This window comes from Arabidopsis thaliana, chromosome 3 (assembly GCF_000001735.4).
Source record: "Arabidopsis thaliana chromosome 3, partial sequence".
Taxonomy (NCBI): Eukaryota; Viridiplantae; Streptophyta; class Magnoliopsida; order Brassicales; family Brassicaceae; genus Arabidopsis; species Arabidopsis thaliana.
The window spans coordinates 20677690-20695367 of NC_003074.8; the positions used below are offsets into that span (position 1 = coordinate 20677690).

The following is a 17678-nucleotide window of genomic DNA, read 5'->3' on the forward strand; positions in this document are numbered from 1 at the left end:
TGGGCGATAATGGTCTATGGGAACACATCAGTTCCTGCCCAGCTGCGCTCGTGTCAGCTCCATTAACCATCCGCAATCAGCGAAACAATGGTCGGAACTTTTGATTTCGATTTTGTTTTTTTTAGTCTTCCAATCAGTTTCTTTTCTCTTATCTGAACTTCAGAGTTTAAACGTTCATCTTTAAATAGTGATTCACTTGATCTCGAATGTCACTGTGCTTATATACTATCATGGTAATGGTAGTAACAAATTGGCCTAACTTCAAAAAATATATATAAAAAAATAGCCTAACTTCTATTTGGTGGTTGAACATGTTAATCATACATTTTAATCGAAAAGTTGTAATCATATGTTTCTAATGATAACATATGAAAATTGTAACGTTTGTTTAACATATAATATAATGAAGTCACATATGGTTTTAGACAATGAACTATCAGACCTTACCTGTATAGAATCTTTATAATATCAGGTTTAGATTTAGTTTCGGATTTTCCATATTATTTGTTTTAGTTGTTCTTATATCATGAACTGATTTGATTCTACTCAAGAGTAATGCAGACAAATTGCACATCGGCAAAAAGATTCCTAACAGCGTGCATGTCATGATTATTCAACAATCATTAATCATACCAATATTAATAATGCGAAAAACATAATATATAGACGATACATTGCTCTTGTGGAAAAATCACAAATATTGTTAAGATCGTATATTATAGTTGAACTCACTTGATGAATGATGAAGACGACTTATGGACACACATGCATTTATGTATAGAAAAAAAAGATTTGATTTCTTAATGTAACCGTAACGGCAAGCAAATCAAAATTGAAGGGAAATATAGTAATAGTCGGTCTGAGTATACGCCGTCAGCCACGTTCGGCCGACAATTCATTTCCCAAACAAAGTGTCGTCTCTTCATTATCCATTTCTCGTCGTTTTTCTACAAATTAATTTTCTTTTGGTTTTCCTTCTCTTAGAGAATACAGTTTGCAAGTTATACTTCTTTTCACGTTATCGTTATATCATTAGGCGTTACTTAAAGCAAGATAGTATTTTTTTCTTACTTACTTTTTTCTCGTTATTTTAAAATGTAGATATATTTGTATTTAGTCTTGAAAATCGTAATTTTGATTTTTTTTAGTACAATATGTGCTTATGTCAATTAATTAATTTAAATTTAAACCGATATTCATTGACCCTTATGCAGCATTGAATGAGAAAAAGTGAAAAACATTGTACTTAGAAGTCAAAAGGAGACGCATGATCGATCTTGTGAAATCAATCCTTATACAGAAAGAAAGGATTAATGAAAGTAAAGTTTACTATTTCGTTTCTTTTTAACAAATAAATATATTATGAGCCAGTTTAAGCTAAGCAACTCAAAAATGAATAAAGATTTCACAATGACTTTTTTTTTTTTTTGGACAAAACTTTTTGTGATTGATAAATAAATAAAATCATTGTTTTCGTCGAGATATCCAAAATCAAGTAACGTTGGTCCTAATAATTATTATTACTGCGATCTAAACATATAACTGCATCAATTAATTGAGGGAAAACAAAAAGACATGTAATCCATTGATAATCAATTAAAGACCAAAAAAACGTTTTAAGTAATAAGGCCTATTCTTTTAACCTTTCAATCTGCGTTCAAAGCGGCGCCGTATATTGAACACGATTAATAATTCATTGAACTGCACCAAAGGACAAAGTTCTCTTTTACCATTTAAAAGCCTAATAGTATGAGTTTTTTAATTCAAGAATATATTATTAAGCAGGAAAGACAAACCTCAAATTTATTTGTTCATGCACGACAAAAAGAAAATGTATGTCTTTACTTTTAGTGGAATTTTTACATTATTTCTACACCCAAAAATATATTTTTTAATACATATATTCAATTGTTATTACTTATTAGATAGCAAAGGGAGACATGAAGCGTGCGAACACGACAATACACAAATAGTATCAAATCGGCTTTGGTCGGTTGGTCATCTCTCTGTATTTCTCTAATACATGTTCATATATATAAATCACCAACCCATGAGCTTATGTTATTCAATCTCTCGTAATATATATATTGAATACCCTTTCATCTTCTAAATTTATTGTAACCAACGAAAGAAAAAGTTTCGATTACCTATCTTTTTCCGGCAATAACATTTCTCTTCTAAGATTTTGCTAAAAGAGTTAAAAATGAGAACACTTTGTCCTAATTTCGATAGAGAAGACGGTTTAGAGACGGTATTGGAAGTTCCGATGCCGGAGGAGTTGTTCTGTTCGGACAACAACAAGAGCGGCGCTTGGCGTAGCGTCAAATCTAGTTTGCTCCGGTCACCGCCGGATAACAGTAGCAGCCTTGCCACACTATTCGGCGGTCGTGACTCTCAGATTCAGATGCTTCTTGGAATCGTTGGAGCTCCGTCGATACCTCTCCCTATTTCTTCCGATCAGGCCAAGATTGATCATCCCATCTCCAATCTCATTAAAAACCAATCTATTGTAAGTTATTATACTAATCTTGCGTTTGATTTAGGGTTTCATATGCTAGCGTCTAAACAATTGTATCACAGATTTACTTGAGCAACAAGTTTCTGATTTTGCTTTTGATCTGTTTTTGGGTATCAATAGGAATCAGCCATGGCGAAGTACATAGTAAAGCAATACACTGCAGCCGCTGGAGGAGAGATGGCTTTGGATGCCGTGGAGAGCATGTACGCGATGGGAAAGGTGAAGATGGGAGTGACTGAGTTTTGTGCAGCGAAAACCCTAAATGGGAAGAGGAAGAAGAAGATGGTGAGGATAAGAAACGTCAATAACAACAACGGAAACGGAGGAGAGATGGGAGGTTTTGTGTTATGGAAGAAAGGTTCGAGTCAATGGAGTTTAGAGCTTGTGGTTTCGGGTTGTAAAGTTAGTGCTGGTTGTGATGGTAACGTGGATTGGAGACAAAGCCCTTGGCTCGCACATTCTCATGCTTCTAATGAACCTTCTGGACCTCTTAGAAGGTTCCTTCAAGGGCTTGATCCTAAAACCACAGCAAATTTATTTGCGGGATCCGTTTGCGTGGGTGAAAAGGCGGTTAACAACGAAGAATGCTTTGTGCTTAAGCTCGAAACGCAGCCTTCGGGACTTAAATCTAGAAGCAAGAGCGGTATGGAGACAGTGAAGCATACCGTGTGGGGATGTTTTGGTCAAAGAACAGGACTTTTGGTTCAATTAGAGGATACTTATCTAGTACGGATCAAGACCGGTCTGGAAGATGAAGATATGGTCTTGTGGGAAACGACGTCTGAGACATTGATCCAAGATTATAAGAGCATTGATGGGATTCAGATCGCTCACAGAGGAAAAACACGTGTCTCATTGTTGAGGCTTGATGAGAGCTTAGAGAGCCATTCAAAGACTACAATGGAAGAGAGTTGGGAGATTGAAGAAGTGGGTTTTAATGTGAAGGGTTTGTCTTCAGATTTCTTCTTGCCTCCTGGTGACTTGTGTATTAAGGAAGAAGAAGAAACCGGGTTTAGTTTCGGAGATTATACTAGTCCTATGCTGCTTCCATTGAAGGTTAGTACCACTTCATGGAAAATCAAGTCCTCAAAAGTCACAGCTATTGAAGATTTTGGTGAATTTGAGGGATAAAAAAGTGAAGACGTTTCAAGATATTTTTATTGTAAATTGATCTTCATTTTGTATATATATGGAAAATTATGGAGAAAAGTGCTTGTAAATAACATTATAAAGAATAGAAAAGCAAGCCTTTTTCCTTCTTCTCTCTCATTTATGTACTCTTACATTTTTCCTCTTATCTAGCTTCGTCTTGTACTTGTCACTTATAGTGTGCTCTGTTTAAAAACAGAGTAACCAAAAAAAAAACAGCAAAAGAAACAGAGTAATAACAACCTCTTTAAACCACAAACCAAAGCCTTTTAGCCCATGTTAAGACACTCCATGGGCCTAAGCCCAACTGCTTACATTTTTAACCGAACCGAATTTAACCAGATAGCTATTAGCCTATTAGAGTTCTTCTTAATCCAAGAACCAAAACTTCACAGTAGAAGAACCAAAAAAATTTGTTACATGAAAATATATACAAGAAGCCGCTAATTCGGAGAGTCTCTTCCCGATAACTTAATATAAATGGTGTTTGAAGGAAAAAAAAAAGAAGCCGCTAATTTCATTTGAAGTTTGAAACAACAACCAATGACGATATTTATGATCTAGGATTTTATATAATAAGAGACACGATACATACTCTGTTTTCTATCTTTCTTCCACCAAATCCGAATCAAAATGTCAGAAACAACAACATCCATAAGTACCAGTCTGGTACTTATTCATCATCTATATGCGTCAAAGCGCAAAGAATCAAAAGAAAAAAAAGGGGTTGATGAATCTCAAGCCCTACTTTTGAGTTTCAGCTTCTTGCACAGAAGAAATCTTGTCTAGGCATCATTCCAGTAAACTTGATTCGAGGATCATTATAATTGTAATTATCCATCTTCAAACTCTGTTCTGCTTCTCTGACAACAGCATTGTCAAGGCCACTCTTTATCCATGCAATGTTGTTCAAATCGGTTGCTATAGATATTAGTTCTTGGTTGAAAACCGCAGAAGGCTCTTCATAATCCACAAACTCAGGTCCCAACACCGAGTTACGTGAGAACTTAGTTTCAGCTGGAAGAGTAGAGCAGCCGTGACCACATTTTGACGGGATTTGAGGTTCATCACAAAGAGATTGTAGAAATTTACCAGCCAATGAATCGGGTTTAGCTGCTTGAATCAACGGTCCCTCACATGGAACTATATTGTAGTCTCTGTAACCATTTTTCTGGCTGGTTGGGTTATAGATACTGAATGCACCAACGCGAGCCACGGGGCGAAACACGTTATTTTCTGTTGGAACGTTACTCACTACCGGTGGAGCTTGTTCTTGTTGTTCTTGAGGTTCTTGAGGTTCATTAGCTGCCTCTTCCATTACAACATCACTCACTTGTGGAGGCTTTGGCGGGGAGGAATTGATATCTCCTTGAGGCAACTGTTGTTTTGAGGATGGAGGATTAGTTGTTTCATCGACATTTTCGTTTTTGACGGAAGCGGTAGTAACTGAATTAGCCATCCATTGACCATTATTCCATAGATCTGCGTATTTACGTCTAAGAGTTGAGTTCCAATGGTTCTTGATAGCGTTATCTGTTCTTCCAGTTAACAGTTTCGCAATCACTGCCCATTTGTTTCCGTGAACCGCGTGAGCAGAAATTATCATACGATCTTCCTCATCTGCAAGCAGATCAAACAAGACCAAATGAAAAAAAAAAAAATCAATCTTTCAAGCCAAATCCAAAAGAATCCAAAAAGTGGATAACAACAATAAACTAAGTTTCGAAATCTCTTCTCCAACATTTCTATAGGCTTCAATTAACAATAAAATCGGTGCAGTGACATAACACACTGTGAACCCTCAATCTAGGTTTCATTATCCTTTTTTCTCAGTGAATTACAAACAATCTTTTCTTCTTCTTACTCTATGGCCAAAGTAATCAAGAAAATAAAGAAGGACAAAGATTGAGATAAAGTAAAGCAAACATTTTCACAAAACTGCATAAGAAAAACATGACCAAAGTCACAATAAAACAGTCAAACATTGTTCTCATTCACTTCACAATCTTCTAACCACAGTAGAATCAGAATTACACAAAACAAAGGAAAACCCAGTAATTTGACACACAAGTCAAAAAATTCATTTGAAGACGAGAACAAACAAAACAAACCACTCAAGAATTTGTAATGAAGATCGAGAAAATCACTCTGAACATTTGCAAGAAGAACAGTAAAATCAAATCAAACGAAACCTCAAAAACCCAAAACCCAAAAGCAAAGAATCTGAATTTAGATGTAACAAAATCAAGAGGGTTTTAAAGTTTGTTTACCAGAGAAAGGTTTACGCTTGAGACAAGGGTCAAGCTGATTACACCAACGCAATCGACAAGATTTACCAGAACGACCAGGGATTCCACGAGCGATCAAACTCCAATTCCTCGGTCCTAGTTTCCTCACAAGCTTCGTAAGAACCGCGTCTTCCTCCGTAGACCAAGGTCCTTTGACTTTACTCCTAATCCCTCCTCCTCCGCCGCCGCAACCACCACCGCCGCTTGAATCTCCAGCAGCTAACTCAGCAAGCTCCGCCTCAATCGCAGCACTGATCCCTTCATCGGAATCTCCAGATGCTAAAGGTAACGGCTCCGATTGATGAGTTTCTCCTTCCATTTACACAAAAAAAGTTTCGATTTTTTTTTCTTTTTGGCCAAAATTAATTAAAAGAAAAAAAATGAAATTTGGTTTGTACCAGCTTTCCTAACTGCAAAAGCTTAGTGGGAGGTTTAATAAGAGGAAGGCTTCACGTTCTTTTCGGGTTCGGTTTTTTGTTAATTTACCATTTTACCCCTCTTCTGGGTTCGTTTTTTCTTCAGCTCCTGTTAAATTACTATTATACCCTTATCCTTCATTGAATTTTCCCCCAAATTTTATTCATAACGCCTAGTCTGTTATGACTCATAATAGCTCACCTTTTTTCCACTTTCCACTATATTTTGGTTATGACTCATATTTTTGTTATAATTTAAAATTAGGAGAAAAAACCATTCATTTCCACGAAATTACGTACTTGATAAGTTTGGTAGATCTGGGGTTTTTGTTAGTTTGAACATAAAATGATAAAGTTAGAGAGGATTTGTATGTATTAGCGTGTAGTTATAAAGATTATCTGACATCGAAAATAGTAAGTGTTGAATCAAGTTGAAAGTGATTGATAAAAATTCAATACTGTATATATTTTATATTAACATATCAGTCACCAGATTAGATGATCATGCTTTAGAAAATGTCTATAATCTGAGAGAAGACTACTTAAAAAGACAAAAGTATTTTAAGGCCCACCATTAAGTTAGCTTAATCGAACCAAGGCCCAACGAGGCTTTTGGACTTTACTGATGTGAAAATTTTTAAATAATAAAATTGATTAAGGCCCGCCATTATGCTTAATCGAAATAAAGCCTAACGAGGCCTTTTGGGCTTTACAGATGCGATATTAAATTAAATTTGTCAGGTTTGGTAGCAGTATTAAATTATAGGAAGTTTTGAGTTTTGACTCCCAAAAAATTACAAAGTGATAGAAAGCTCGTATAGAATAACTAACTTATCAAAGAGACAAAGATGATTATTTGGACTTTAACTGTTAAGAAATTATTGTCAATTGATCATCACGCAATCTTTCTGTTTCCATCAGTCTCTCATGACTCTAGTTTCTATTGACTTGTTTTTCTTTAGTTTCTCAATTTTGGCCAAATTATTTATTTTCCAACATTGGTTTATGCAATTGTCTTGAATTGCATGTATATGTATACATCTTTATAATTTCAAACAATTTGATACATACTATCGAAGAAGATAAAAATGTAGTGTGTTCTTGGTCCTTTTTTCAAGTTCAAGATACTTGATCCATCAAAACCATCATTAGTAGTCAAACTCTTACTTGCGCTCTACCTCGTTGTATTCATCAAAACTCTCTAGCTATGTAAGCTTCACCATCAAATTTTAAATACTACTTAATCATAATCAGCCTTCCAAACCACTCACACTTAATACCCTTGATATAAGTCATGACGTACCTCGTGGTATATCACGAGGAAAATGAACACGACGTGTGATGGAGACGTCTGGTAGACGCAGTCTCAGTGACGACAAAATTGACAACGACGGTGAGGCAATTTATGCTTTCTGTTTCCGGGACCTTTCTCACTAATACTTCTTAAAAATAAAACGATTAAATAATATAGTTTGGATATAATCTTTTGCTTAACATTTTTTTTTTTTTATTATTATCCATACTTTTGTAATTTTAGTTTGGGAAAAAAGCCGAAAAAACCCTCATTTATTTTTAATTTGGCCGTTTAATACCTGTATTTTTAAAATTGGAAGAAAAATACATAAATTAATTTTGATTGTCTACTAAAACCCTGGTCTTTTAAATATTGGATATTTCCTGCTCCCGAGTTAACGACTGTTAGTTTTGGTAACGGAACTTCTAACTGCGGTTAAAACATAACTCTCGGTATTTCCACATATATATTCAATCTCTAATAACTATCTGACGAATTAATTTTCTTAGTCTGTTGGTAAGAAGTGGGGTGAAATTTCACCCATATCCGGGTTCGAACCCAACAGTATATTTTTTGACGTTTTTTTCTTTCTTTTTTTTGTCTTAATTTAATTGAAGAAGGAAGAATGGAGGTGGTGGTGGTGGAGAGGACGACGGAGATGGCAGAGCAATGGGTATTCTCAACCACCAGATCTGAAAACTTTTTCTATGCATAACCTCGACGAGAAACTTATGTGTAGATTTTGAGATTTGATTTGATATTTCTAGGGCTTTTACTTTCTTCTCTGTAGATACATGTTTAGGATTTGTATCCAAATTGGAATTTATTAAAATTCAAATTGGATTTGTTTTCCAATCCGAATTTGTTGCTTATGTTGTGTTGTAGATCTAGATAATTTCTTATTTTCATATCGGAAAAAATGTTGAGAGATGAAAGATAGATTTTGAAACTATGATTCTTCTGTTTATTGATTAAAAAGTTTGTCAACTACAACATAAAGTGAAAAAGGGAGATTAAACAATTGTGAACAAAACAACATCAAAAGCTTAAAGAAAATTACAGCGAAGTGAGAAAAGAGAGTTTGGTGAAGAAGAAGAAGTCAAGTTAAAAAGAAGAAAAAACGAGAAAAAAAAAACGTCTTTTGCTGGTGGTAGGACTTGAACTCGGGTATAAAAAATAAACCTACATCTAACCACCTGACTGAGACAACATAATTAGTAGATTATTAAAAGAGATTGTATATATATGTGGAAATACCATGAGTTATGTTTTAACCACAGTTAGTGGTTCCGTTACCAACACTAATAGTCGTTAACTCGGGAGCAAGAAATATCCAACATTTAAAAGACCAGAGTTTTACTAGACAATCAAAATTAACTTATGTATTTTTCTTCCAATTTTAAAAGTACAAGTATTAAACGGCCAAATTAAAAATAAATAAGGGTTTTTCCGGCTTTTTTCCCATTTTAGTTTGGGATTGTTCATTATTGTGAACGAAAGTTACGTAATATATACAAGTCATTTGTTGAAATTAGACCTAAGAGAAAACGACACTAGCATGAGTCATACATACTCTTGCCCTGAAATTAGGACTATGGAATTGGGAAAGACAACGACATTGTCTTCTATTTATTGGACACTAAGTTAATGTTGCCACGTGCCATTAATACCTTCTTATCAACTCTTGACACTTGCGTTTAGGTTCGAATCATTTTGAAAAAAGAAGAGTAAATGCTTATTCTAAATATATAAGGCGAAATTCCACAACCAAAATAGACTGATTATGTAAACTAAGCCTCTACGTGAAGTAATATATACTATGTTGAATCAATCTTGAACCCTGACATGTTGATATTGTAGCAAAATTGTGGACTCGTCCACATGGATTCTCGTGTAAATTATAATATTATAACTTGATTTATTCATATAGTAATTAAACTATTTAAGTTGATATCTTTGTTTGAAAGTAAATAACGTAATGGTCCCCGTCGAATTCATATATACTAGCTTTTGAATGATACATTTAATATAGTCATACCGTTTCGGACAAAGTTTTTCCCTCACTCCTTTTCTAACTAACACACATTTAGGTACATATATAGCTGCATGTAAATCCATATTTATACATATAATATACAAGATATAAACAGTTATATACGGTGGTCAGTATTTCTCAGCTTCTATTTTCCTGTCTAATGACTGTTATTCAATTAGTTGACTTGAATATAAACCTCTCTTTTTTATTCGATGTCTAAAAAGTTGTCTTGCCAAATTAATAAAGAGATAAACCTGATTGAAGAGGAAAATGTGCAGTGACGCAATGCCTTGTAATTGAACACGACTTGAGAATTGGAAGCGGGAAGCATAGATGCAAAGCAAGTAGGTCCATAAGAGTTGGTGCCTTCTTATTCAACTTGTCCTTATTTCTTTTCCCCACTCAAAACTCTTCGACATGGATGTGCTCATAGCAAAAGTATAAACATATATCCAGTTTCTTAGTATACATTTGAAATATGTAATTAAAAAATCCAAGTTAATTAATGTACAGCAAAATCAAACTATTTTAAATATCATATAATTAACTGAACAAATAACTTAGCTTGAGTCAATATTTCATCAAAAATTCTGTTATAAAGAATAATAATTATAATTGGTTATGTTTAGCAGAAGTTAATAAAATCTGAAGTTTAAAAGAACTTGTTAGCGTGTACCAACAATTCAAGTGTTAAACCAATATACTTACGGATCGGATGTATATAAGATTTTTTTTTGTTAATGGTGTATGCATATATATTAAAGGTTATATAAATATTGAGTTGTGATGGTTGTGAGTACGAAATAAGGGAATGGAGAGAACGACAAAGAGGTGTGCGGAACTGGGGTTGGTGTCCAACAAAGAAGAGACATCTAATATTATGTTCTCTACGTTGGGATCTTTTCTAAGTGACCCACTTTTGTTTTGCTGTCTTATATGTATATCTCACTTTCATTATTTCATCTATCTACGACTACAAACCATGCATCCCCATTTTGCCCTACCATATGCTCTACATCCATACGTGCGTCTCCAAATACATACACTTTATCATATTCATATATACATATTATTCATATTGCATTTTCAATATGTATGTGTATATATATGTGTTATAATTTATAACATATATATGTGAGAAAAATGATAGCAACACAAAGGATTCAACACATATTTACGTGGTTTACTGATAAATATATTGGCTAAGTACACGGACAAATGAATCGATTTCATTACTAGCTAGAGACAAAAGGATGAGCAAAATCATGTGAGCCTAGACCCAAAGAGAAAGAAAACCTAAGCCAAAATTGTGGTCCATAAACAGAATAACTTTAGCAGACTCTCGAGCTAAGCTATATGTCATCGAATTCAGTGTGTGTTCAGTATAACAACAACGGAATGCAAGAAACACCATGTTCTAAATATGACTAAATTTTGATAAATGAGTAGCATGTAAGAAATACATTTGTTTAAATGAAAACAAATTATAGTATTTCCCAATTATACATTTTTCGAAATTTATTTGTATCATATGATCAGTTTACTTCATTTTAATTTATCGTACTTATGCAATTATCACCGAAATACGATTAATGATGTATTAATATGCTTAAGCAAAAGAATGTCAAAATTATAACAATTTATGGATTTCTCATGATTGTTTTCAGGTTCACGCTATGACCAGATGCTTTACAAGTTTATTTCCCTAACCCGTATGGGTTGGCATGATGATAAATTGATAATTAGGGCTAGTTAATGGTGATGATGACACAAAGGAATTACTACCTTTTATTATCAGTAAACAATTTTTAGGCCCTTTAATCTATGCCTAGAAGGTCCATTTAGAATGAAAAACAATTTGACTGATTAAAAAAAGAATATCGTTTACCTGCCAAAGTAAAAAAGTACTTAGTAGTCACAAAAGCACAAACACAAATCATGTGATTGAGAAGACTGCCACAATCTTAGTTACAATTTTCAAATCCTCATTCTATTCCAACTTTCACGGCTCTTCAAAATAAATATTTCTGAATAATAAAACTTTTCATTCTTACTATATAGAAACAGTTATACGTAGATATATATGATGTAACTCGAGTCATGTTCGAACAGATGGAAAAGCCAAAGATTATCCTTGTCTGGTATGAAATTGAATACCTCCCTTATGTAGAATAGACTCTCCATGTGCACTGATTTATTATAGATTCTTTGTTTTCCCACCTATATATAAATAAATTATTTGATTTTAAACAAGAAAATATTTGAAAATTTAATCTTATAGAGGGAAACACAGTAGGCCACATGCTCATGCTCTTTTTCTCTCCTTTTTCTTCTCCTGGCCAAGCCAAGCAGTGATGACATGTTTAAAGATTGCTCACGTTTTGGAAATTTTTGAAATATATACATAAATATTTAGGAAATCATTATCTCTGATAGTTACAGTAAACCACTCGGTGGATTGATTCATTTGGAAACACATAACATCATGGATTTATTACATACGCCAATAATAATACAGAGTTCTAGACTTTTGGTTACTGATTCGCCTAATTGTTATTTTTAGAAAATAAAGGATACAATGTGTTGCTTTGCATGTGATGTTTTTTGAAGGAAAAAAATGGAAAACATGTGATGTCTATATATGAGCCTAATTTAATTATTGAGATGCATAATGAGCATCTTTGATAGTATTACGAAAACAATGATACGAACTATGTATATATACAATGTGGATATGTAAGACGATGGAGAAGCATTGGATCCATTAATATAATAATTCTTTATTAGGGTGTCAATCATATGACCATATCTTTGACTTGAATCTGATCCTATGATTGCATATGTGGCTATGTAGTATTAGAAGAAAATGATTTATCCTTGGAACTATTACTCGCATTTTTCTTAGAAACAAAGAAAATATAATGAAACATTTGTTGCATAATTAATTTCAAAAACCTAAACAAATATTTGAAGTGTCTATAGGAAATGTTTGGTGCCAAAAGCGAAGGGGAACATGGGATGGACCACAAAAAAAAATAAACTTTCGAATAAAATAAGTTAAGAACAAATAAAAAAAAAAAAAAAACGACAAAAAGATAATTAATAGTGCCACCCAACTTGTGGGGAATATCTAAGATGGGATAGTTTGTCTGGGTTGTTTGAGAAATGTCATTAAAAAAAAATTCAAGTGATTTGATTTTCTTTAAAAGGTTTTTAAGAAGAAAAGAGAGAGAGAGAGAGAGAGAGAAATAGTGTAGCTAATATTAGGACCATATTGAAAATTGAAAACTTATATTAAACCACAAATGGGTTAATAATTAGTTGATTACCATCATAGTGTTTTAAAGCAAATAAAAAATTGAACTAGCTCTGATTTTGAAAACAATTGATATTAATTAGAGAAAATTGCTATCCAATAACGTATAATAATCACGTGGACAGAAAATAAAGCCAATGCATAATGTTTTGATCTCGTGGTCAGTGTGCACAAGACATAGTTTAGTTCTACCACAGTTTACTTTCTCTTAAAGAAGTATCATTGTAATGGTGACAAAACAAAACATTTTTTTTTATGTGTTAAGCTATATTTTCATAATTCAAATTTTGTTAGATGTATGTGCACGAGTTGTTGAAACTTATGTGACCCACGTAATTAATTTCACCGCCAATGAAAGCACTTGATATATGTATCAAATGGTATCAACGACAAAACTTTAACGTCTTGTGATTTGAAATGACAGAAAATCCATCCTACATTTTGGTTTGTGTAGTTGAAACAATGGGATAATGGCTGATAATATATCTTTAGTTTTAGTTTTACACAGTCATATGTTCATAAATCTATACATGTATAAGCTTCATATGTTCATAATACTATACATGTATAAGCTTCAAGTTTGGTGGTTATAGTAGTTGCCGAAATGATCATATAACGGTGCAAGATAATAGTAATAACGGTATAAAATATAAATCATGTGATTAAGACCACAAGATTTCGTCTAAAGTATAGACGTCTTTTTTACTCCAAGTCAAATATAAAGTAAAATTCTCAATGTGGACATAATAAACTAAAAATAAAAAGTTTAAAGATGAGAAGGTGGAAATTAAAAAAAAAAAAAAAAAAGAAGAGAAAAAGTGTGTTTTATATTTTTATTTAACAAGAAGAGGATCATGGTCATCTTTTATATCAAAGGCCTTCGAGAAAATTAAAACACCATTGCTCCCACCTTGAAAGAGAGAGAGTTCTTCACAGCAACTAGAGAAAGGATCCAAAGGGATCGCATTGATCCTAATTAAGCTGATTTATTCCCCAATAATTGTTTTTTTTTTCCTTCTCAATCGAAAGATGGAAGAAAAACAAATTCCAAACATTTTGCTTACTTTTCCGGATCATGCGATCTCTTTGGATTCATTCTTTGGTAGCTTCCACTCCGGTCAAAGGGTTTCATGACCGGAGACATCAACGGCGGGAGGCTCTTCAATGAGTAGATCCAGTCATATCAACAAGCAAAAAGTAAGAAAATTTGTTATATACATGTAAGTTTCAAAGATTTAAGGATACATTTCAAGTAGACAAGAACATGGTCTTGTTCCCTTTTTTTAACCCTCACATCTTATTATTTGCACCTTTTTTGGCATTGATTTGCTTCTTTGCTATGGTTTTACATTGATTTGCTTATAGAAATTATATTTAAAATTAAGCTTTTTTACTATCCTGTAAGCATGAAAACAAAATATACACCTTGGACATAATATGTCATCGTAATCATTTTTTTTGTCTATAAAGAAATTATGAAAAGTATATGTATCAACTTTATAATTCAAAATTACGTTTCATCAAAGTTACTCCAAAATCACGATCTATGAAGTGCTTGGATCCCGTAAATGAGATCAGGTTCATTTCGTCTTGAAATTGATTAAGAGGAATATTAGCGTTAACTATAACCATGGAAAATGGGTGAAACTGAATGAGTTCGAATAAAACCAAAACTTTTTGCTGATCAGAGATTTGTTTTCTAAAAGAAAACGATTCGAATATTTCCTATATAAGTTAGTAAATGATGACTGTCTAATTTGAGTATACATACGGTGTGTAAATTGTTAGCGTAATTTCTAAGGCTACGCTACACTTGCTGTATTCTAGATAGAAATATGTGACCATTGATATATTAAATCTCTTCTAGAGTTATTCGATGCTTTGTGAAAGTGTAAAGAGACTTCCAATACAAAGATTGGCATCCTTTTATTGGAAAATTGCTAACTTTTAACTGTAAAGTAATTAAATAGATAATGATATTCACTGGTCAAGCTTTCTTCTCTCCATTGATCCCTATTAAAAGGATTTCAGCCACTTAATTTTTTTCTACCGTGGGTCAACCTTTAATTAGATCTAAGATCAATGTCAAATGTATGCAAAAGATGTTTAATGCTTTATTGTTGAATGTCTTTGTTATAACACAAAAAAAATCTCTTTCACATTTTTCTTTGCTCTCGTTTATTCGCATAGCATTGGATTATCCTCTGCTTTGTGAAGAAAAGTTGGACAATAGAAATCAAGTGATCAATGAAATAAACTTATGTTCAACAACTATGCCTTCTTTAGGTATTTGAACCTACATTGTTTTCACTAATAACTTAAGGTATCTTCTTTTCCCACCAACTCCCATGAACTGGTTATTACAATGTACAATGAATACAATTTACCACTCTCATGACCTGATTATTATATCTTACCCACACCAATCAGTGAGACTATATACATTCCTTACAATAAAAAAAACTATGCAAGGCGCCACACTTCATTCTCTTTTTGGTGAGTGTTTAATTAGGCATAGATATATGCAATACCAATCGCTTGAATCTTTAACTTAGTGAATGTTTCTCTGAAGTAACATCTTCACACTATATATATGCGCTACTTCTGATGGAATGTGCAGGTCTGGTATTTGACTTATATATCTACATCTATTATTTATTCTCTCCGGTTTTTCATGGTGTCTTTCTATAAGATCTTATAATAAACCTCTCTTTTTTTTGTTGTCAAATTCTAAAAGCATAGCCATCTCTTCATTTATTTTGTTTTCTCTGGATGAGAAAGATCAAAAATAGTTTGGGCAAATATCATATGTTTTTAAATATGCATGTATCTGAAAAATAAAAATGTCTGTAGAATAAAAATAAGAATGTAAGTAAAATACTAAAATCAATCTTCTAAATAGAAACAGAAATCTTATAACAATCTTTAAATATATGTTTAATTATAATTAAGAATTTCATATTCACAACCTGCCAAGTATATCAGAGTGGCGCAGCGGAAGCGTGGTGGGCCCATAACCCACAGGTCCCAAGATCGAAACTTGGCTCTGATATTAAAATGCATAAATTTTTTTAGTTAGTTTTACATTTAGATAAAAACACATAATTCTTTATAGTAAAGAACTAAAGATTAATGTTTTGTACTTTATGTACTATTCCATATCAACATATATTTGTATTAGTCTTGGGAAAGCAAAAAAATTTGAAAGACTTTTTTTTCCAAGTATGAAAGATTTAGTTAAAAATTTTAATCAGTAACAGAATTCAAGAGTAATGTTTATTACATAATTATATACTTTAGAAACCTGCTCCAGTTTTGAATAAAATAAAATAAGAAAATATTTGTTCGAAACTCCAAATCCAGCTGAATTAGTTTTGCATGTTTTTGCACGAAAAAAAAGAAAGAATATATAGTTTACGTATGACCATATTTTATGTTTTAATTTTAAGAATTTCCATCCATATAATGTAAACCCGTATATTTTGGGATCTACTATCATGTAGGCTGTAGTCTCTAGCTATAGCCAAGAAAAAAAAATGACAGATAGATTGACAATCGTTATAAGAAAAAAAAAAGATTAATACTCTTAATCATACACAACCCAAATAAATATTAAAAAGATACTTACGTAAATGATATGAAACTTATTTAGATAAATGATCAAATAGAATCTTAATCTAATAATTAGTAAAAAGTCAAATACACATGTGAACGCGATGGAGATATCTATATTTGTTGTGGGAATGACTTAAGTCGACTGTCGACGTCGGAAAACAAAATTTCAGAGTCATGACTGAAAGAAAATTGAAAATTCCATCATAATGTTAAGAAAAAAATGTAATAAAGTTTTTGCATGAGTGTTGATTTTCCTTTTGTTTCTACAAAGTCAAGCCACGTACATTGCGTAAAGGCTGATTTTGATTTATAAATTCATTTTAGACTTTTCAATACTCAACTTTCTATAAAAATATATACTTTATTGTTATCTCAATAACATTGTGAAAGCTGTGTGTTACCGTTATTAGACTCAGTCATTCGCTTCGTCACTTGTACAATAAAATGTCGTCACTCATAGACATATTAAATCCTCATGTGATTTTTTTGTTAGCCTATCTTTTTTTTTTTTAATAATAAAACAGCCTGTTTTAGTTGCACCTTCATGTGCGTTTTACCGACTGAATTGGCGAGATAAGCTTCGGATTATAGCAACAAAGAGGAGATGTGATTCGAGTCGATTGATATAGATACGAATCTATTTGTTACAATAGTAAAAAAAAATATAAAAATATTTCATTTTCAAGAAATAATGTCATAAGAAGTCAAAGGAAGATATTGTCATTATGGTTAGTCAAATAAAAAAATTGTAAGCCAGCAGTTACGTTCATACCTGCTTTCCGTTGACTTTTATAATAACTACACTAGTCTTTTGAAATACTCCATTACCTAATTGCATTTGTTCCAAAAATATACCACTACTAGTCTTAATAAATTGTAATTAGACTAGGAAATAATTTTTATTTGACCAAAATTATATTAAGAAATTTGGATTTTTCTTAATAATAATCAGTTGATAGTAAGATTTTATGGATTGGAATAATTGATTTCCTTTCCAAAAATAAACAATCATGAGATCCTTTCATAATTATTTTACACTCAAGATTC

The 17678-nt window shown here is 32.5% G+C and overlaps 2 protein-coding genes, 2 long non-coding RNA genes and 3 other non-coding genes across 7 annotated transcripts; 6 read left to right on the forward strand and 1 right to left on the reverse strand.

The window, feature by feature from the left end:
- The first annotated feature begins 1974 nt into the window (after positions 1 to 1974).
- On the forward strand, positions 1975 to 3758 carry AT3G55720 (replication factor C subunit, putative (DUF620)). The gene is made up of 2 exons (NM_115430.4): positions 1975 to 2509; positions 2639 to 3758. The coding sequence occupies exons 1-2, from the start codon at positions 2204 to 2206 to the stop codon at positions 3647 to 3649; spliced, it is 1317 nt and encodes a 438-aa protein (NP_191131.1). The 5' UTR covers positions 1975 to 2203; the 3' UTR covers positions 3650 to 3758.
- Positions 3759 to 4137: 379 nt separating this feature from the next.
- MYB109 (myb domain protein 109) lies at positions 4138 to 6374 on the reverse strand. The gene is made up of 2 exons (NM_115431.3): positions 5938 to 6374; positions 4138 to 5287 (listed from the first exon to the last, which is right to left on the reverse strand). Exons 1-2 carry the CDS (start codon positions 6272 to 6274, stop codon positions 4425 to 4427), a joined length of 1200 nt encoding a protein of 399 aa, NP_191132.1. The 5' UTR covers positions 6275 to 6374; the 3' UTR covers positions 4138 to 4424.
- A 1927-nt stretch (positions 6375 to 8301) lies between these two features.
- On the forward strand, positions 8302 to 8557 carry AT3G08585. Its single transcript, NR_141464.1, has one exon. It is a non-coding gene; the product is annotated as an other RNA (long non-coding RNA).
- A 5400-nt stretch (positions 8558 to 13957) lies between these two features.
- On the forward strand, positions 13958 to 14117 carry MIR393b. The gene has a single exon (NR_141690.1). It is a non-coding gene; the product is annotated as a microRNA ath-MIR393b precursor (primary transcript).
- An 885-nt stretch (positions 14118 to 15002) lies between these two features.
- AT3G08595 lies at positions 15003 to 15450 on the forward strand. Its single transcript, NR_141465.1, has 2 exons — positions 15003 to 15108; positions 15237 to 15450. It is a non-coding gene; the product is annotated as an other RNA (long non-coding RNA).
- Positions 15451 to 15996: 546 nt separating this feature from the next.
- On the forward strand, positions 15997 to 16068 carry AT3G55735. The gene has a single exon. It is a non-coding gene; the product is annotated as a tRNA-Met (tRNA).
- A 301-nt stretch (positions 16069 to 16369) lies between these two features.
- Positions 16370 to 17540, forward strand: AT3G00920. Its single transcript, NR_143883.1, has one exon. It is a non-coding gene; the product is annotated as an uncharacterized misc_RNA (transcript).
- Positions 17541 to 17678: the final 138 nt, after the last annotated feature.